General features: G+C 51.3%; 1 protein-coding gene across 1 annotated transcript in view; it reads left to right on the forward strand.

The window, feature by feature from the left end:
* LOC141954988 (hydrocephalus-inducing protein homolog) overlaps positions 1-9,236 on the forward strand; it is a 208,826-nt gene extending 199,590 nt beyond the window's left edge. Inside the window, 13 exon segments of the mRNA XM_074895066.1 lie at positions 1-38; positions 699-869; positions 1,495-1,668; positions 2,796-3,021; positions 3,468-3,606; positions 3,902-4,085; positions 4,564-4,705; positions 5,681-5,840; positions 6,591-7,205; positions 7,682-7,885; positions 8,292-8,506; positions 8,686-8,870; positions 9,091-9,236. Of these exon segments, the coding sequence (XP_074751167.1) occupies positions 1-38; positions 699-869; positions 1,495-1,668; positions 2,796-3,021; positions 3,468-3,606; positions 3,902-4,085; positions 4,564-4,705; positions 5,681-5,840; positions 6,591-7,205; positions 7,682-7,885; positions 8,292-8,506; positions 8,686-8,870; positions 9,091-9,236 (2,599 nt within the window).
* Positions 9,237-21,095: the final 11,859 nt, after the last annotated feature.

Below are 21,095 nucleotides of genomic sequence, written 5' to 3' on the forward strand. Positions count from 1 at the left end.
AGAGGAGAGGGAAGGTGTTGAGAAAAGACAGGGGATGGGTATTGTTGCAGACGGGACAGGGACAAGTGAGAGGCCAGAGAGGTTCTCCCCAGTTTTGCCAAATGAGCACCTTTTTGCCCCAGGAGCTGCTGGGATCAGGGTGATGCTGTTCCCTTTCCTAGGCAGGGCAGCGCGCTCTCTGTCCTGCGTGACACTGCAAGCCGAGATGGCTTTTGGTGACCTCCTAAGGGCAAAGATGGGAGCTCTTTGCAAATGTGTTATGATGAATTCAGAGCCCAGCTACATCTCCTGGAGTAATATTCCTAAAGCATCCAGCTTTTGGATAATCGCTCAATGTGCAAATGGAGCCTCTCCCTTGGGACAGTGTAAAATGCCTGGTTCTGCCTGTCCGCCCCTTACTCAGCAGGACCTGGGACCACGTTGACAGGTGACGGGACATTTGGCCCAGTCCTGTTAGGTATTGCCAAAGGCTTGTTCTTTCCTCTTTCTGCCAGCCCATTTCCTATACTCTGAAGAGGCACCTTGACCACCATCTAGGGCAGACCCTGATCTGCACAAGCCTAAAGGAGGGGCATGGTGAGACCTCGGTGTGGTGTTGGTTTCAGCAGAGTCTTCTCTCCCAGGATCTGAGGGGATGGGGAGGATGATCAGGGTCATAGGTAGGCAGGAGGCTGACTTTTCTATCTGGTTCCGCACAGCGGAGCATGGGCAGAGCGTCACCAGCAGCAGGGCGGCCGCGGGAGAAGTGACCGACAGCCCTGTGCATAGGGCCATCGCCCGCCACCTTGGCATCGATATCTCTGCAGAGGGGCGCGCGGCCCGAGACCGCAGAGGGATCGTCGTCATCGTCCATGGGGCACCCCTGACAGGTAGGTGAGCCGAGCCCGTGGCTGCAAGGAGGGCGGGGGGAGCAGGAGAGACACGTCCTGGTGGCCCGTGCTGCTTGATTGACCACTTGAAGCGAAGCGAGGTAAGCCACAGCCCTGCTGGTACGTGAAATGGTCCCAGGCCTTCACCAGCTGGGGCAAGTGCTGTGGCTCACCCCGTGTCCACAGAGCCAGGCTATCCTCCCCCCACACAGGGTGGCCGTGTCCCCGTTGCTTGGTGGGAGCACGGTGCCTAGTGCCCAGGTTGCCTCATGGGTGCGGTCCCTCGCCCACACTGACCCCCAGCCCGTGCCCAGACGTTGCCTGAGGCAGCGCCGGCCAGCGCAGGGGTGGCGGGACCGGGCTCGAAACAACGTCCTGGCCCAGGGTTGAGGTCCCCACGAGGGACAAAGCGCTCAGCTGGGTGTGAGGTGGAGGTGATCCGCCTGGCTCTAGAGGACAACGCTTCCAGCCGTGCTCAGCTCCCTCCCTCGTGGTCTCCCCTAAAGGGGCACTTGATTTCCCACTGTCCTTGAAACTTTGAAATCCTGTCTGGGGACTTTCTAGAGCCTGTCCCTGAAAATGCTTCACGTGCAAGTGTCACCAAGCAGTCTTCCTCTCTCTCAAGGAAAGACAGCGGCAGCGGTTGCCCTGTCCAAATACTACGGCGCTGCCTGCTTGTCCATCGACGCCGTGGTGACAGAAGCCATCTCGGACAGGAGCAGCTCGGCAGGGCTGCGCGCCCGGGAGCTGTGCACCGGGGCTGCCATCGAGCAGAGCTGCAAGGAGGCAGAGGGTGCCGGTAAGGAGACACGCTGGACCCAGAGCAGCGCTTCAGAAACCCACCCTGACCGTCCGCTTCTGCTTGCTCCAGAGAGGGAGTCTGACAGCCCTTGGGTCTCTTAGGGAACATGGGTGCAGCGTGCAGAAATGCAAAGCCATTTCATAAAGCATTTCATGTTATTAAAGAAAATAATCTCTGTTTTAAGGGCTCAGACAGGGGCACTTTTACTGCCTCTGGGCTTCTCAGCACATACTCCTTTTCCTAGGAGTGGTGAAGCACACCTGAATTTTTCTCAGGGTTTTTTTACATTTCCTCAAAGCTGAATCCAGCTGACTCCTCGTGGCCATCAGGCAGAACTGATGCCCACTTGAACAAGGAAGAAGCCCTCTGAAGCTGCTCGTGAAGCACTAGACAACTGACTTTGAGTGTGGCTTCAGAAACGTGAGAGGAAGGGAAGAATAACCTCCCAGAGTTTCAGATGAGACTCTTTTCTCCAGAGGTTTCCCTATACACGCTGTCAGGTCACACAGCTCGTGCATGTGGTGCTGTTCTGCACCTGAGACCAGAGACTTTTAGAAAACCTGGTTGGGCAGTTGGTGCCCCGAGCTCTGCAGGGTGAGGCCAGACCCTGGTTCTGGTGGGGGAAGTTTTGCATTGCTCAGCTTTGAATCTGGTTGGGTTGGGAGCTGGCGGAAGGAAGAAGGGTCTGGGCCCCAGGTGGGGTTAGCCCATGCGGAGGATTTGGCTCCAGTGGAGATGGGGATGCAGCTGGGGCAGGGCTGCATGTTACCGTCTCCACGTGAGAGTGCAGGATGGGTGCAAGGTACAGAAATGATGCTCCTGGAGGATGGAGCCTTGGCTTGATCCGTAGGGGAGCTACTGTGCGGCGTCACCTGCGTGCACATTTGTGAGGAGGGATGCGGAGCTGTGCCTTAAAAACTCTCTGGCTTTAAAATCCAGTATCAGGTGGTGTGCTTTACCATGCTGAAAAGAGAAGCAGGGCAGGAGCTGCTTCTGGAGATGGGTGCTGCTAGTGCCCGGCAGGCTGGGGGACGAGGGCCGTGTCCCTGCCAGGGCGCAGGGCTGTGCCCGTTGGGGTGGAAGGTGCCTGCTTGCTCCCCACTGAGCGTCTGTCCCCTCCGCAGGTCACAACGCAGATGAGCCCCTCGGCGAGCAGTTCCACGCCAAGGCCAAGCGCAGCCTAGAGACGAGCCGGTCCAGCTCTGTGGACAAAGTCAGCCGGCAGTCCGTCAGCTCCCAAGGCCAGGTGAGCGCTGCGGCAGGCGAGAAGAGGGATGGCCCCACAGCCCGATCCCAGAAGCAGCATCTGATGGATCTGACAGGCTCCCAGGTGAAGCACGGCCTGCACTGGTTGATGCCTGGGACCTTTCTGTTGCCTCTGAGAAGTGAAGGGGCCGCTTCCAGTGGAGGCTCTGCGTCACCCAGAGCCTGGTGCGGGGGTCTGTAGTGCAGAGAGCCAGCTGGGCAGGCTGGGCATGGCTCGGGCTGGGAATGAAACCCTGGCAGAAACACTCTACGGCATCTCAGCCGTTGGTTGGCAAAGTGCAGTCCTGGCTAATGTGGCTGCAGCCGTGGGCAAAGCTGCTGGATGCTGCGCTGGGGGCTTGCGAGCTTGGGTCTCTGCTGGCCACGCACGCACCCTCCAGCGTGCTCCCCCGGAGCTGCTGGCCTGCAGTTTTGTTCTAGTCTCCTGCTAGTGAGAAACCCCAGCTCCAAGCTCAGCAGTTGGAATTGTTTGGGGGTTTCCAAAGCGGTTGATTTTTCTGGTGGCGTTCAACATTGCAAGGCTCATCAAGTTCTCGCCTCTCTCCCCATCCCTGCTTTCCTGCGCAGCGATCGCTGAGCATCGATAGCAGCACATCAGAAGAGCTGGGCTTTAGGAGCTGCGTGCTGCCCGAGGACCTGCTGGTGGCCATCCTCTCTGACAGGCTGCAGGTACGTGGGGTGGGGGCGTTCTTGCTAGGGAGAGACAGGCAGCGAGGTACAATTCAGAGAGGAGGAGGAGGGCTGTGCCTGCTCTTGGAGGAGTCCTGGGCTGCGTGCAGGGATCCGTGGGTGAAGCTGCAGATGCCATGAGCTGGCAGAGCACGGGGGAAGATCAGAGCTTGTCTGAGCTGCTGCACTTGGAACTGTGATGGCTGGTGATCTCTGACGACAGGCTTTAGTGACTGGCTGAGAGCCCAATGCGTGCGACAGCTGACTTTCTCTTCCTTTTTGGCTTTATCTGCAGCTGAGCGACTGCTACCAGGGAGTGGTGTTTGATGGCCTGGAGACCCTCTTTGCACGCAACACGGCGTCTGCTCTCCTCTGCCTGCTCAAAGCTGTCAGAAATCGGCCTTACATCTATTTTGTGAACCTGTTCCAGGATTATGCTTCTTGGAAAGCCAGGGAGATGGCCGCAAAAGAGCAGGAAGGTGAGACTCTTCGTCTCCGTAACTCTGACATGTTCTCTCTCAAGCCTTCAACCTTACCCGTGTGTATCTGGGTTACCAGCAGAACTTGTAAGAGGGGTTTTTATTAATCCTTCCACCTTCTGCCTCGGTGTAGCCAGCACTCAGCTCACAGTTGCTTAAAATACAGCAATGCTGAGGCTGACCTCAGTCTCTAACATTAAAGCTTGGGCACAAGTGTAAGCTGCTGTGGCTCAATAACTAACCACCGGCCAGCCGTCCACGGCGCTGGGGCGTGTGAGCCAGGCAAGGCACGGGAACTCACTGAGCAGCGATAGTTTGGGGGCTTGTCTGAATTTTGAAGCGGGGATGTGAGCTCGCCAGTATCTCCTGGCAGGATGATAGGCTGGGTCGGGACAGAGTTGTGAATCCTGGCAGCTCACCCAGAGCAGCAAGCTCTGCTTGCAGGCACTGACGGTTTCTTCTCTGGTCTGTGCTGAAGGACGGGAGCGGGAAGAAGCTGCCAGGAGGGAGAAAGCCCGCCTCTGGGAGATGGACGAGGACGAGTATGATGCCCTCACCGAGGAGGAGAAAATTCAGTTTGATAACAGTATACTGCAAGTCAAGCGTGAGAGGAAGAAGAGGTCTGTAAGCCTTCTATGGGTGCCTCCCCAAGATAGCGTCCCCGAAGGGTTTCCCTGCTCCGGAGACCTTGGTTGAGCTCAGAGGGGTTACCAAGGCCAAAAGCATTAATTACCAGCAGCACAAGGACTGCCAGTTCCACCTCCCTGGTTCCCAGCAGAGGAGGCACCTTCCTCCGGTGAGATGAGAACATCCTCTCTCCGCTTTAGTGGTGAGCCCTTCGGCTTGGACACAGGCTGCAGGGAGCTGGGCTCTGTGCTTGCCTTGCCACTGTGCTTACAGGTGTCTCTAGTTAATGATGTTCATTCTCATCTTCTTCATCGCCCTTCTTCTCCAAACCAGAGGGGTTGTGGTGTGGGTTGGTGTGAGGCACAGCTGTGCTGGCTTGGTTTAGATCCCAGTCCTGGTGTAGGTGAGGCCCTTGCACTGCTGAGCTCCCAGGGTTTTCCTTTACTGAGTGACACCAGCCATAAAGCTGGTTTCTCCTAGGCTCAGCTTCAGCTGCAGCAGCAGGTGAGCCTGGGGGAAGCTCTGATCCCGCAGAGCAGCCCTGTTCAGGAGGATACACAGGATAAGCTTATGGCTCTCTTAACTCCTGCCTGAAACTTGGGGAGGGACTTGCTTAAAGCGAGCCTGTGTGTCAGCACTTCTTTCAGCCCCAGCTGAAGTTTGTTTCCCTGGATCAGCCAGTCTTTGGCAGCATTGCTGGAGGTGTCCAGGTGGACCTTACTGGAGAAGTAATGCAATTTAGACCTTGTGACAGCAAAGCCTAGATTTGGCTGGCCCTGGAGGTCCCCTCCCGCCTTCCCTCACTTTGGATGTCCCAGCCTCCCCAGGTTGAGGGAAGTCCACAGAGCTGGTCTAAGGGTTGTGCCTGGCCTCAGGGTCAGTGAATGAAGTGCGGGACCAGCTGGGATTGCAACGAGCCCAGATTTCTGGCGGTGACTCTTGGGGATGTTTTGTTTGTCTTGCTGAAGGGAGATGGAGCAGCTGGCTCAAGAGCTTGAGGAAAAGCACCGGTGGGAGCTAGAACACTTGAGGGAGGAAGAAGATCTGAAGAAGTCATCTAAGTGGGCCAAGAGAAAGCCTGGGAAAGATAATGCTGCAAGGAAGAAAAGCCAGCCTGGAGTCGGGCAGGTGGGTGGTTGTGTTTATAGAGATGAGTAAAAGCCCTGGGGCCCCTCCTGCTGAGCCGAACCATTCCTGGCGCAGCCAGCAGCCACCCGCAGTGCTGGGGATGAGCACCTGGCCGTCGGTAACACACGGGGCTGTGCTGGGAAACAGCAGCCAGTGTTTGATCCTGCTGCTGCTTCGCCAGGGCTATTTTTGGCTGGGTTTGTTGGGTAGAGCTGCTCTTCTAGGGTCATGCTGCCTTTGAGTCATGGCTTCACATAACTCCGAGCCCTAGATAGTTTTAGTCCAGCATTTCTCCCCGTTCTGCATGTGACTTACACCTCTGAGCCCTGACCCGCCTGGGATGTGGTGTCTTTTGCTACCTGTCTGGCAGGAGATACCACCAGGCCCTCTAGGTATTCATTAGCAGCCAGACTTCCCAAAGTGTCAGCCAGACATAGGGATGGATGCTCAGCACACCAGAAACGTGCCCGGAGGACTGCACAGGAGTAAGGAGGTGTCTTAAGTTTGGGTCGGGGAAGCTGTTCTGTTTCTCAGCTGGTTTGCAGGACTCCTCATCAGTCTGACGCTGGGGAGTTTAGTTTCAGTTGAGCTCAACTGGGTACCAGCTGCGCTCTGAATTGGGATTTGTAGAGCACCTAGCACAAGCCTCAGATGAGACATGGGGTGCTATTGCAAAGATCGCCGCTGTCCTACAGCATTTGAGTTGGTGCTTGGAAATGCTCACCGCTTTTTCCTGCTCCTCCTGCCCAGAATACGAATGCATCCACCAGAAACACCAGAGCATCCCTTGGCAACCTGTCCGAAGTCACCGAGGGGGGAGAGAGGAAGGGATCTGCAAAGGAGCACCCGGACTCTCTTGCAAATGACAAGGAAGATAAGAAAAAGCAGAGCGAGGCTCCCCTGGCAGATGTCTGCTCAGCAGAGGTTGTACAACCTGCGGACCTGGAACAGGGAGAAACTAAAACCGAGGCGCAGAGCGACAGCGAGAACTTGGCCCTGAGGTTCAAGATCTACGAGGCATCGCAGAAGGATGTCACACATATTTTGTCATCCTGGGACAGGGCTCAGGGTATCCTGCTGTCCCCTCTGAACCAGGAGGTGGTACAGCAGCAAGTCCAAGGCCAGCGCCGTTGCAGGAGCCGAAAGGACAGAGAGAAGGAGCACCAGGAGAGGCTGGAGAAGGAGCGTCTGGAAAAACTGAAGGCTCTTGAGGACTCCAAGTTATCTGGGCTGGAAGGGGAAGGTGCAGAAGGGTCATCCAGAGGCCAGGACGTTGGGGTGCCCTGCCTGGACATCCAGGTGCTGAGCTCTGCAGATGTGACGAGGGCGATCCTGGAGAGTGGCAAGCTGCCAGCGGCAGAGCAGGTAAAGCCCTGTGAGGCTCAGATGCTGAGCCTGCCGTGGTCTGGGCCCTGGTGCATTGTGTCCCGCCAGGTGACAACAGCACAGAGCCTTGTCCAGGCCACTGATGATGTTCCACGATGGCTTCACAGCAGCCACGTGGCTGGGGAAGTTCTTGCCATCCCTCAGGTCGGGCAGAAGAGCGGGGGGCTCTCATCCTCTCTGTTCAGAGAGTTTCCCAGTCTGGAAATCACTTAAAATGGTCCCAGGGCAGGGCAGCTCCTGGTCATTGTTTCCTTCAGCCGAGTCACTCAGATTTCTCTCTAGGTCCCACTTGTAGGTCCTGGCACTGCTCTGGAGCCTGCCCACCCTGCTGGGCATAAAAAATCACTGTACTCCATCTACATAAAAAAAAACCATTGCCAAAAGCTCAGTGTCTTTCAGGGAGTGTGAGGATGAAGGCGACGGGAGCATAAACAGGGTTTTCTCTTATGCTTTAGATCCTGGATGACTTGGGACTGGGTCCCTCGGGGCCTCCCATTCCACCTACGGCTTTCTACTCCGTGATCCGCTACCCGGAGAAGCGGATGGTCCCTGCAGCAGGAGAAGCCCTCGAGCACTTCGCCTTTGTCGTGCCTGAAGGTGCCACTGCAGAAGAAGAAAAGAAGAACACCAGAAGTCTCTTGGATGTGCCTGCAGTGGAGGTGCCAGGGCAGGGTCCAGGCTGGGTGGGGGCATGGGGGGCGGGTGGAATGGAAAAGGATCACTGTGGAAGGGCAGTGAAGACATGACAGGGCCCCATGTCTGCAGGCATCCCTCCTGTCTGTCTGAAAGAGACAGCTCTGCTTGAAACATGGGGCAGTTCTGTAAGATGAGAGGAAAAAAAAATCAGCTAAACCCTTCAACTTCCCTTGAGGAGAGGGTCCTGGGCAAGGAGGGGTGTTGTAGGCAAAACAAAGTCCCATAAGGAAGACCAAATCCATGGGCAGAGGTGGTTGGTGGTTTATTCTCTCTCCCGTCTGTTAACAAACCTGCAGCTTTCTCTCTGGGATGGGGGCGTCTCAGGGCAGGTCTCACCTCTCTCCCTTTCCTCTCTGCCTCGGTGTGAAGGTGTCAGAGGAGCAGGTCACGCCAAGCAGGGGCCAGTCGGGGAAGGAGAAAGCCGCGGGCAGGCCGGAGGCTGTGAGGAGGAAGCGGAGCTCCAGCCGGGCGAGGTCTCCAGGCAGGAGAGGTCTCCAGGCGCCGGGCACGGGAGCACCCACGCAGCGCCCCGGGGCACACCAAAGCGACATGGACACGGCCCCATCCCCGGGGAGATCCGTCAGGTGAGCCGTGAGGGAGGAGGTGATCCCTCTGCTTCACGTCCATCTTGCCAGCGGGGTCCATCGTCCCCAGCCCCACAGGGACCCTCTGCCGGGGCCTCCACGGGATGGCGAGTCCGTGAGCCGCCTCCTTCTCTCGTTTGCTCGTTAGCAATGTCTGAAGCCTCCTCTTTCATTGCCAGGCTGAGCAGCTGCCGGTGGATAGTGCCTGCCCACGGCGAGGTGGAACTGAGGGTCCAGTTCAGCTCCACGGTGCCGGGGCAGTTTGATCAGACGCTGCATTTTGAGGTGCTGGGGACGAACCGACAGTACCAGGTGCACTGCAGGGGTACCTGCCTGTATCCCACCATCAGCCAGGACCCCCACGGTAAGGCTGGGGCATGGGAGCCTCCCACACTGCTCCTCCCTGAACTCAGAGCCAGGGCCGCCCCTTGTGCCCCAGTGACCTTCTGGCTCGGGCAGAGCATGCTGCCTGAGCCGCCCAGTGTCTCTTCCCGTGCTTGGAGCTGGGAACCAGTACTGGTACTATGGGAGACCTGGGCTGGTCTGAGGGATCAGAATGTAAGTTTGATACTGACTTTGAGCAGATAACCACGTACCCTTAAGAGACGTGAAAGTCCCGAGAAGAGCTGAGAAGATCAAGGAACTGCCAGACCAGAACTGCCTGACCGCAAGGAGAGGAAGGTCATCGAGGCTGCAACAGAGAAGAGGGCATCCAGCCGTGAACTGTTAGTCTCCACCAAAACCAGTCGTACATGGACACAAACGCTGCATAAAGTCATTAAAAGGCTTGTTGGAACAATAAAGTAGCCATTTTGCACAATTCGGTGTTTGTCGTGTCCATCTCAACAACGACAAATGGTGGCCCCGATGTGATCCCAACACCGAGGAAATAAATAACGGCGGCAGGAAGAGCTGCGGAGATGGAGCCCAGCCAAGCGCAGCGGCGGGGAGAGCTGCACAGTCCCGACAACCTTTTGGAATTTGACACCGTCCAGGTGAGCGGCTGGGAACAAAGCGATGGGTGCCATCCTCTCTAAGGAGGAGGGTATGATTCTGACAATGTGGAAGTTGGTGCTTCAGCGCAGGGGAGTCAAATTGGATGATGTAGCGCTCCAAAAAATGTTGTCGTGAATCAAAGCGCAAGGGTATGAAGCTGGCACTGCCACTGCATTTAGTGTGAGCAAATGGGAAGAACTGGGACAGAAACTGCTGGAGTGTGCCTCTCGCGGTAATAAGAATGCAACCAACCTCCTTACAACCTGGAGGTTTTTAAAAGAGCCTTTAAAAGACTTTAAGGCGGAGAAAGCAAGCTCAGGGGAAACACCTTATAATCCAGGGGTGTCCTCGGGCCGGGTCCTGGTGGCGAGAGGTCAAGATATGGACCGAGCGGGGGGAGCCCGTCCCAAACGTAGACGCGGTTGAGGGCGAGGGGATTGTGTGAGGACTCTGATGAGGAAGCACAAGATGAGTTGTTTCCTCCACAAAGACGGAATGAGCAGAAAGCCCCTCAGGCAGTGCCCCCTCCACCTCCCATCGTGGAGCCCTCTGCTGCCACCTCCCTCTGACGAGGGGAAAGCCCTGCGCACTTTGCTTATCTGGTGCAAAAGGAATGGGGTCCCTGCTGATGCACGGTCTGCTCTTGATCTGGAAACATGGAAAGGGGCAGGGAGCGCCTTATTCGAGGCGGCCGTAAGGAAGAACACCATCGCTGTGTCATCTTCAACTGCATGGCGACTGGTACAGGAATTCCTGAAACAGTTAAAAACTGATCGGGCTGTGGCGGCAGCTGCATGGCATGGAGCCAAGGACGTTATCCAGGGAGGGGGGGGTGGGGCGAGGGGTTTTTAACTGTGGTAACATAACGCTTTTCACTGTCCCACTGTGTCTGTTAAGCATTGTTAGTGTTTGAATTCAGGTGCTATTCCTGTTTTCTTCCCCTAACAAGTCTGTCTTTTGCCCTGACTCATGGGTGCTCGAGCCACCCCTCTCTGTCATTATCTCCATTCCTGAGCTCTTTGCTTCATTTCTCCTTCCCAGCTCTGCGGGGAAGGGGTGAGTGAGCGGCTGCGTGGTGCGCAGTTGCCCTCTGGGCTCAAACCAGGGCAAAATTTAAGGATGGTGTCCACCTAAACAGGCCAGAAAGTGAAAATCCCCCAGGAGCTATGGCGATTTGATATAGCGTTTTTAAATGGTTGGAAATGGCCCGGGACATGGTGTTCGATTTGTCGAGATTTGTAACACTGGTGTAACAGGGGGTTTGTGCAGCGTGAGCGTATCGAGTCCCAGAAGGTTTTGTCCTGCTCTCAAAGCTAAAGAAGAATTTTCCTGCTTCCATGGGAGCAGATGATTTTTGAGAGCTCTTTCTAGTTCGTTAACCGTGAGTCTGGGAACTGATGTTCTGATTCAGCATCTCCACCCAGAGTCATGGGGGGTTCCTCATGCAGTGGGTGAAGCGGTGGAGGGTCAGATCTACACACGGGTCAGGGGCTGCATTGGCCCCCCGCCTCCCGCTGCAGGGATGAGCCCAGGCAGAGGCGCTGTGAAACGCACATCGAACCTTTAATGAAGTGAGAAACAGAGAGATGGGAGAGGGCTGGGGCTGGGGCGGGCGGGCGCAGGCTGCGTGCGGCGGGGATCCGGCTCCACGTCTTCTCTGCCCGCCTGTCGGAAGGGGTCGGGGGGCGGCGGCACTCTGTCCGTGGTGTCCCTCAGGTTCTGGCTCGCTTGCCGGGCACGTGGTCGGCATCGGATGCTCTCCGCTTGCTGCTGCCTGCTGCTGCCTGCCGCCACGCTGTGCCTGTCCGGCTTCGCCTGCCGCGGGGTTTTGGAGTGTTTTCCCACCCGTTGCTCCACCATCTTCCTCCTCTTGGGTGGGATGTTGTCCCGCAAGGGTTTTTCTTGCTTTTTGATGTTTAAGACTCCTTTAAGGAGCTGCTGGACTATGAGATCTGTAATTTTTTGGTTTCTGCTGTCATTTAAATCAACCACCTTAATTCCACATTCCATTTTTTAATTTTTTATTTCTAAAAGCATTGTGTACGAGTAGGAGCAAAATGCTGAGCATGGCTGAGTCCTAAATCTATTTGTAGCTGTGACCTAATCAAAGCAGAAGACCCAAGCTCCTAGAAGTGGCTCCTCTTCCTCCCTCCTGCCACCACCCCAGGGCATATTCTCTGCAAACAAAGTCATACCTCGGTAAATGAAAGGGCTGCTGTGCATTGGCTACGCCCCACTCCTCCCATTCACGGAGGTGATGTCGGATTACTTAGTTGAGAAAAAACTGCCAGCACTGACCATTATCTGCTGAAGTAATTTAAATTAAGCCCAGGATATTGCCACGAAAGATTGTGCCTCCCTTGTTCCTGCCTCGGTTTCTGCAAACTGCCCTGTCTGTAGTGAGACAAGAATGTTCTCAGTGGAATGGTAAATCACCTGTCGTGGTAGTTCGGGCAGAAACTGAATGCTTACATTCCAGAACACACTTTTATAGTACTGATTGTACTCTCCTGTTGGTAGACTCAATAGAAAAATAAAATCTGACAACTATTTCAAGTTTAATAAGAAGTAACAGAACGGTAGAAATGGGAATTAAATCTTACTGGAGTTCAGTCATCTAATATCCAGCACAGGTTTGTCTTTTAATATGCATTAATATCACCCCTCAAAAAATTATTCCCAAATCGTAGCAGCAGCTATACCAGCAAAGTTAAAACCAGCAAGTTTTGGTTCTCCATCAGATTCAATAAAATAAGATAGGAGGTGTGAAATTCAGTATCGAGATAGAGAAATCAAATAACAAAGACAATCTCATTTATCCAACAACATGAGTAGAGGGCTTGGGCCTTAGGTGATATTCAGTCAAAACAGCATTCCATGACACCCTGCCTTTATTTTTCTTTTCTTTTTTTTTTTTTTTAATCTTTTTCCTTAAGCAGGAGCTTTGTCTCTCTGCAATCCAAAAATATTCCAGCTGCAGTAGTCCTGTGTTGAGGTAGGGGTATTAGCTGTCTTTTTCTATCTGCCAATCCGCAGAGGTGTGGCGCTCAGATCACAGCTAATCCATGCAGGAGATTATGACCTTCGCGGGAACAAAAGCACAGACGCCAATATGGTGGTTGCTTCTTGTTCGATTTATTAACTGCACAATTGCTTTATATATGCCTTCCCGTACATCGCGAGATCTTTACTTCCCTATTCTTTCTGTACCTCGTGAGATCTTCCGAGCGCCTCTCCCTACACTTCCCCCTCCCCATGCTATATAGCTATATTTGTAATAATTGAAGACTTGTTGTTCTATTTCTTCATGTGCAAGGGTGGGTTTTTTGGTGTCGTTTTTTTCGGTGTTGGTTTTTTTGGTGTTGGGTTTTTTTTCCATTCTTTCTCTGTATTAACCACAGCTGCTGCATGCTTCTCTGTAGTGCTTGCCCATATGTTGGGTCTGGGCGAGATGGTTCGTCTAGCAGAAGATCCAAGTAGCCAAAAGCCACAGAAAATCTGCAAAAACTTTAAGAAGAAATGGTTATTTCAGGTTTTATACATCGGGCAGGTATCCATTTAATTAAACCATCTTTTTCCACTGCTGCATACCCACGCCCAAACACTCTCAGTGACCAGCCTGATTCCCACTCTATCGCTCCCGGTTCCTTGACCTGAACCAAAGGATAATTTTTTGTCTCCTGGGTTGGCATAAAGTGTTTCCACAGGGGAGGTGTGGACTCGTCGCCTCTACAAAATGATTTAAAGCATAAAGGGCGTGGGACAATAAAGTCTGTTGCCGGTCTATGGGTATTGTCCCCTTATGACCTTCCCCCTCCCCAAGCTGTTGTAGTTTGGATTTTAGGGTGCGATGCGCACGTTCCACTATTGCTTGCTCTTGACTGCTGTAAGGAAGGCCGTGTACTAACTTGACGTCCCATAATGCACACCATTCTTTCGTACGTCTCGCGATGAAACAAGGGCCGTTATCTGTTTTAATCTCTTGTGGCTTCCCTAATAAGGCGATGACGCCCTCCCAATGAGCAATAATGTGTCTGGCTGTTTGTTTGCAAGCCATCGTGGCTAATATTGTAGAACTCAAGGTGTGAATGGTTACTATGAGGTATTTATTTGGTTTTAATAGGTCAAATTCTGTTATGTCAGTTTGCCATATCTGACTGGGGAAGATACCCCTTGGATTGACCCCTGCTTCCCACAGTGGGCCCTTTTGACAGTAGGGACAAAGTGCCACTATGTTTTTTGCCTGTGACAGAGAAATATGACATGTTTTTTGCTAAGGCTTTTGCTCCGAGGTGTAGAAAGGCGTGTAAATGCTTTGCAGCATCTAGTGACCATACACCCCGTGCCGCCTGGTCAACCTTATGATTGCCTTCTATAATTGGACCAGGTAAGGATTGGTGACTGTTCACATGTGTAAGAAAGGCCTGTCCTACGTGTTGTTGTAGAGCGTCATAAAGCAAAGTCGATACTTCCGTCTGCACAAATCCTACGGTTACCATTTTGTGTACAAGTTTATAAACAGAGAGAGAGTCTGTAACAATATTAATTGGATTCTCTGTTTCCTGCTGGAGTGCCGTCTGGACCGCTTTGGCTTCCAACCATTGTACTGATTTATTAGTCTGAGTCCACAACCTCTTTTCCCAGTGTCCTTCAGCTTTCCATACGACTGCAGCTGTTTGTGATTGCGATGAGGCATCTGTAAGGTATGTTGTACCGTTAAGAGGGCGCACGACTAGAGGTAGTGTAAGTTGTAGCTGAAGTGTCTTCAGGTGTGTAACCCATTGTAGACCCTTTCCAGTTGTCATGGACCCTGGAAAGTCAAAGATGGCACGTTGTAAGTCTTCCGAACGTGTAACCATGTCGTCCCACACTTGCTGCTTCCAGGGGATGAGTATTGTGTCAGGTTCCTTCCCAAAGTGTTGAAGGGTCATGTTGCGTAAGCGTCCTATGAGGTCCGCTACAACAGCGACTGTGGTAACAAAGGCGGCCTTGTTGGTATTTTGACAAGCCCAGGCTAAAGGCACGGGTTTGCCATCCCAGCCAGACTGTCTGATGATACCAACCATGTGTCAGATCGGCTTTTCGTCCACCAAACTATATACATCCCCAGGCCTGACCTCGCATGCTATTCCCAGCTACTGGGGGAAGAGAGCCTCTCAGCTCTAACTCCAATCAAACAGGTCTGAGATGGGTCGGCAGCAGTTGCTAAGCCCAGGCAAAATGCCTGCTGTCCTGATTGATTTTTCCCTGCCACCTTGGCACAGCTCAGCAGTTTCTTATCTATCTTCTGAGGCCTGCTCTTCATCAAAGCCTAGCTGTTTGTCAGAGGCTGTGTAAGGCCGATGCCTCCCAGATCTCCCCTTTCTTGGTTTTTGCAACGGCACCTGCAAGACGTTTGAGAGCTGTATCAATTAAAGGTTAGACAAACTTCAAAAACACAGCATACTTACAATAGTTCCACAGAAGGCTGAACCAGTACAGCAGTTACAATTACTAGTTAAAAGAGTAGGCTAATTTCAGTACTGATAAATAAGAGATATGACTAAATACTACAAAATAAACAGTAAGGAAAGTACGGAATAGCACACTTAATAGAAGTACTAACATTCAGATCCACAATTGCTAGGGAACCCCGAATGCAGTGAGAATTCAGAGTGCCCTTCCTCACAAACTGGAAACCCTACGCGATGTGTCCATCCGTAGGTGAGGCATCCAACGTCGCTGCAAGCAGGTCCGGCCTCTAAACCAACTGGCCAAAATAACTGGCAGTTTTCTTTGAGCGGGAACATCTGATTTCATCCTCCCGTTGGGTTCCACCCAGAGCCTGGCCAGCACTCCGGGGGGGAAACCAAGGGAGTTTCTAATAAGGTTAAACACTTGAGCTCTTAATTCTTAATATTGCTAAACAAAGAAAGTTGAATACACACATTCTTACAGCATTTCATCCTTATTAATAACTGCATTTCATCTAAACTACATCTTTCACTAGTGACTAGTAAGCCTATATATCTCATTAAGGAGTTGCAATTACTGTCAGCATCTTCTCTTAAAAGAATTGGCAACTGTAGTGTAGTTTGTTCTGCTGCAGTAGCAAACATTACCCAGACATTCTGCTTCAATGACCAGTCGAAGAGACCGCAAACTGTCGGCACAGGGGCACCCACAGCACCCACAGCTGGATCCTGAGTGCTGGCTGCCTCTCACCCTCAGGTGTGGTTGCACACACCTTGCTGGTGACCATTGGAGACGAGACCTGTGGAGACACAAGCATAACCTCTTCCCCAGGTTATTAAAAGATATGGTCCTCCTCAGTTACTACTTTCTAAGTTTTTTGTTAACACTTGAGACTTGCTCTGGACCTCTTGTTGATCTGGTATCTTGCATCTTCCCCCTTTTGTTGTTGTTGTTGTTGTAACAGACGCTTTAGCTTGCTAGATGTATGCTCCACCATGGCCTGACCGGTCGGTGAGTGGGGAATGCTGGTCAGGTGCTTGACCCCCCACTGTATGGCAGGATGCAAACAGTGCTCCAGAACAGGCATCAGCAGACACATGTACATATTTTAACATTTCAAATGCAGCGGAGTGAGTGACATCAGATTGGCATAATTCTGAGGAGGTGAGTCCCCAAGGGTCGACACCACTTCCCTGCTGAGGAGATGGAGTCTGTCTGGTATTCAGGGCAAGTTGCAGTGATGTCTTTAGCCTGATGCCTTGACAAAGAAAACTGGTTTTGATTTTGCTCTGGCATTCTGGTGGAAAAAAGGCATGTGTTTTTCATCCCACTGAAACAGCGGAGCATATGGCTGACCTGGAGCCAAGATCTCTCTCCCTTTTTGTTTTTGCAAAAGTGCTTTCAAGGTTTGGCGTGCTCTTTCTACGGTGGCTTGTCCCGTGGGGGAATGCAGTGTACCTGCGATGCTTGTCTGTTTGAGATGGCGTTAGCTATACGGTGGAGATCTTGTTTTGCTTTCTCTGTAAGTACTCTGGGTGATGTCAGTGAAGGATCTTTTCACAAAATATCAAACAAGCTATGCAGATCATCATGAGTTAGGCCCACACGGCTGTATCCAATTTATGGTTCCTACAGTTTCTGTAAATCTTTTTTAAAGTCTTAACATCAGTTTTAAGCTGTTGCAGGACAATAGTCTGTTCACAAATCCTTCAGCCCAGGTACTGCCTGGTGATGATATCTGTACCTTTTCAAGCGGTATTTGCAACACCATTTGAGATAGTGAGTGCTTGGTTAAAGCCAGAGCCTTTTCCATGATCTCCTGTGTTACTGCTGCTGTAAGGATGTCATCCATATAATGATATGTAACAGCTTGGGGGACCTGGTGGGACTTTTATGTCTTATGGTAAAATAATGCAGTGGTATTGTTTTGCAGGTTCACTAACATCAATAGTGGGAATAGAAAAGGTAATTGTAGGTGCATCGTTCGGATGCAAGGGAATGATAAAAGAAATCAATCCTTTAGATCAATTACTACAAGATGCCAGTTTCAGGTAATCGTTGTTGAGGAGGGCATTCATGGTTGTAAAGTATTTTTATCCTGTGTGGTATCACTAATATGCTGGAGATCATGTAAAAGTCACTATTTACCACTTTTCTTTAAAATAAGAAACTTAATCATCCCTGAATTAAGTCATTAAGGTGGCATGACTTTTTCCTTGGCAAGGGCCACTGACCCACCCACACCGGTGACTCCATTTCCCAGGTGAGTTTCAGGGTGGGTTTCAGGGTGGGTTGTGCTGCAGTGGTGATTAAGACAAATTTGATCCAGTTGGAGTTCCCCATTGAGCCACACAGTCACAACCCCAAAACGTAATAGGGGTTTCCAATATAAATGGATGAATATTTGCTACCCAGCTTTCTGGGCCTCTTACATGAATGAGATCCTTGTTTGAATTGTTACAGCATGACACCAACCCTGAAAAGCATTTCAGTTACCGGAGCCAACAGCCAGTCTGCTCACAGATATTACGGTCACATCTGCGCCAGTATCTAAAATGCCTGTCAGCTCGACAGATTTTTTAGCTTTAACGAGAGTACATTTTACCAGAAGTCAACCTTGTGTCACTGTCTGAGTCCAGAAATATTTAAGGGGTACCTGCTGACCCAAATCCCGAGTCATCGCGGCTTCTCGGCATAGTAGTAGGGGGAGCCACAGTAAAATTAACAAGCTGAACAATTTTTGACCGTTTTGTTACAGAGCACAGGGGTACAGACCATAGTTTTGATTTTTCTCTTTATAACCAGCATCTACGACCCCTGGTAAAAAAACCAACCCCTGTCAGGTGGTAGATGATCTTTCAAGAATATTTCCATTAGGCAGGTGGTTCAGAGGTGCACTCTCCCCGCAGAGCACGCACCTAAATTCAAGACAACAACCAACACAGAATGACTGCCTCCTGCTAGAGGAGGTATTTCACCTGTAACTCTGAGAACACTGAGCCCGAACAGACAGCAGCACCGATGACTCCGCAGCTGCAGCTGGGCTGCGTCTCACACACGCAGAACAATCACACAACCACACCAGGAAGTCCCCCACACTCCTTACTGACACAACAGAGAATGACAAACATTACAAATACGAAGACTCCATTAAGAACATATAAAGCCTGTGCTGCATGACAGCGTCAGCACCTTCTCTGTGAAAAACTCGTTGCTTTTGTCGCGAGGAGGGGGGGGGCGGGCTCAGCCGCAGGCGGCCGCTCCGCGGCGCAGGGGGCTCGGGGGGGCCCCGGGCTGCCGTTGCCATCTCCATACTGCGCACCCCGACCGCTGCTGGACCCCGTGGACTCCTCCGACTGAGTAGTCTCCTCTGAGAAGCGTTGCAGTCCCCTGTGTGCATCCTTAGATGCACGTTGTTCGGCTTGGGTGGCTTTCATCAATGCATTTGCTTATCCCAAGTCACCAAGTGCTGTGGATTTCCCAATTTTGCCTGCTCTGTTAAATCAGCTTTTATCAGAGGCCAGAGCTCTGACTTCATGCAATCCATCGGCTCGGCCAAAATGCCGAGCTTTAATAACCTTTGTAGCATAGCTCTTAAAGCGCTCGACTTCATGGAAGTCTTATATTGCATTCCCCATGTTTTAAGTACCTTGATTGTGGCCTCCATGGCGCGCCGTGGAGTCTCCCGTCCTGCGTGGAGCTCCGTCACCTCCTGCCGTGTGCCGCCGACCGCCACCGGTCCGCACACCGAAATCACCACTGCCATCACGTCGGGGTCACCATTTGTTGTGGTAAGGCATCAGCTGTCTTTTTCTACCTGCCAATCCACAGACACGGGGCGCTCAGATCACCGCTAACCCTTGCAGGAGGTTAAAACCTTCGCGGGAACAAAAGCACAGACGCCAATATGTGGGTTGACTACTTGTTCAACTGATTAGCTGCGCAATTGCTTTATATATGCTCCTTAAAGGCATCCACCTTAAGCATGGCTGTGTTTTGGTAGCATTCTTCTTTGGCATGTTGATTGGTTCCCTATTCCCGTACATCGCGAGGTCTTCCGAGCGCCTCTCCCTGCAGACCGATGAGCTACAGAGCATCTTGAACTAACAGTGCAGCAGCATCCTGGTACCCACTGAAGCATTTGCAAGCCAAACCCCCTGAATTTATGTGGCTCTGCATGCAAACTTTGGGCGTATTACTGCAGGAATTGCTGCAGAGATTTCAGGCAACAGCGTAGAGATTCTGGACGCCCCTGCGTTGTGCTTATAAGCATGGCCTTGTTTGGGGGGGTGATTTAGATATGTCTGCTTAGTGCTGTCTTGTCACTGCACCCTCTGTTTCTGGTTGGATGGCAGCCTCTCCTCGTGTTGTAATGCTGCCCTGAAATGAGAGGACAGGTGCTGCTAGCATCGTAGACCAAGTGAATACCTACATGTGGGGATAAGAAAGAACGGCACTGCTGTTCCAGCACTGACAATGAACCAGGCCGATTGGCTTTCTGATCCTTCAGCTGCAAACATTGCAGAAACAACGGGGAGAGAGGTGAATGTTTGGGAATGAGGAATGTGTGCTGTAACAGCGGACGGGCCTTCAAAAACGCCTAACTCGCCTCGTAGTATGTTCTTCGAGGTAAATGGATGAAGAAATTGCTGTGTGGTAATCTAAAGGGTTTCCTTGGCCTTCCCCACCCTCAGGAGCGGCTGTGTTCGCGGGGCTGGTGGTGTTCTAGCGGTGGGGGAAGCGTGAGCCTTTCTACTTGCCCATAAATTCCACAGCCGCCTTTGAATTGCCCCTGCTCATGGGACACTTTGAAGTATGGATTGTTTGTTAACTGTATCAGTGGCTGCGTGTCTGATTCGTGACATGATGAGTGGCATGCCGATACAGATCAGTGAGCATGTGGAACCTCAGCAAGTTTTCAACTGTAATAAACATTTCCTAAAATATTGCAGCATTTTCAAGATTATCTTAAAGCAAATTCTGGCAATTAACACCGTTTTCTTTTGGTTTTTTTTTTCTTTTCTTTTTTTTTTTCTTTCTGTCACAGGGCTCCTAAATCACACAAAATCTTAGAAACTGCTTTCAGGTGACATTTCTACTACTATTTTTACTCAATATAGCCTACGTAACACATGGAGTATTTTGGTACTTTCATGGCTAAGTATGGTAGATATCTGAACACAGTGCTGGGGCTTCCACAAAGGAAGCTATTCCAAGGACTGTGCTGCTGACTGTTTTGTTGTTTCTTTGTCAGATGACTGTTTTCACTTAAGTAAACTTGCACTTCAGACTGTCTAGACTCTCACTGTTCTTTCTAAGAAGCTAAAGTACTGGTACCCGGTATTTGGTACCTATTTGTATTACTAGGGATATACAGATCAGCTAAAGTTGCCTTCCTGTTTTGATGGTTAATTATCTAAGAACACAAAACTGCAGTACAGGTCCAGCTAATACCAGATTTTGACTCCTTTAACAATCCTGTCATGACTGGTGTGATTCCTATTTTATATCTGACTAAACTCTATTGATTGTCACGTTCGCCACTTCACCCCAAATCAATACTACTTAGAACTCTTCTTTTTTCTCATCCATAACCCTGCAGAGAATGACTGTTTATTACATTCTGACTTTCTCAAAAGTGGATCTAGCAGAAAATTTGCAAATGAACAAACCCTTCAGCTGTCAATATATCTCATTCCTCCCTGATGTATTTAACTCTGCTGATACCAAATCTTGCATACTTCAGCTTGTGACCTTCATCTAATCATCTTTGTTCATCTTGCTTTTTGCGATAATTCCATAGTGTAGGAAAAAAAAAAAAGCAGAAGAAAGAAAATAAGGAAGTAGGAGCAGGGTGGGGAAGGCTCATAAGAGGAGAAATGTGGATGGAGCTGATGACAAGTTATTCTGGAGCTTTAAGGCACTGTACAGAGTTCACTGTCAAACCTGTAGTATGGAGATAATAGCTGTGAGAAGATATTTTTACCCATATTTCAAATTCCTGGAGTTATATTAAAACTCTGTGTGTGTGTGTAGGAATTCTGAAGGGAGAGGGAGACAAACGGTTCATTCAGCTTTGAGATTTGTTCAGTGGCTGTAGAATTTTGTCCTTGTACACGGAGGTCTCCTGGGCGTGCGT

The sequence above is a fragment of the Athene noctua genome, unplaced genomic scaffold, assembly GCF_965140245.1.
Source record: "Athene noctua unplaced genomic scaffold, bAthNoc1.hap1.1 HAP1_HAP1_scaffold_50, whole genome shotgun sequence".
NCBI lineage: Eukaryota > Metazoa > Chordata > Aves > Strigiformes > Strigidae > Athene > Athene noctua.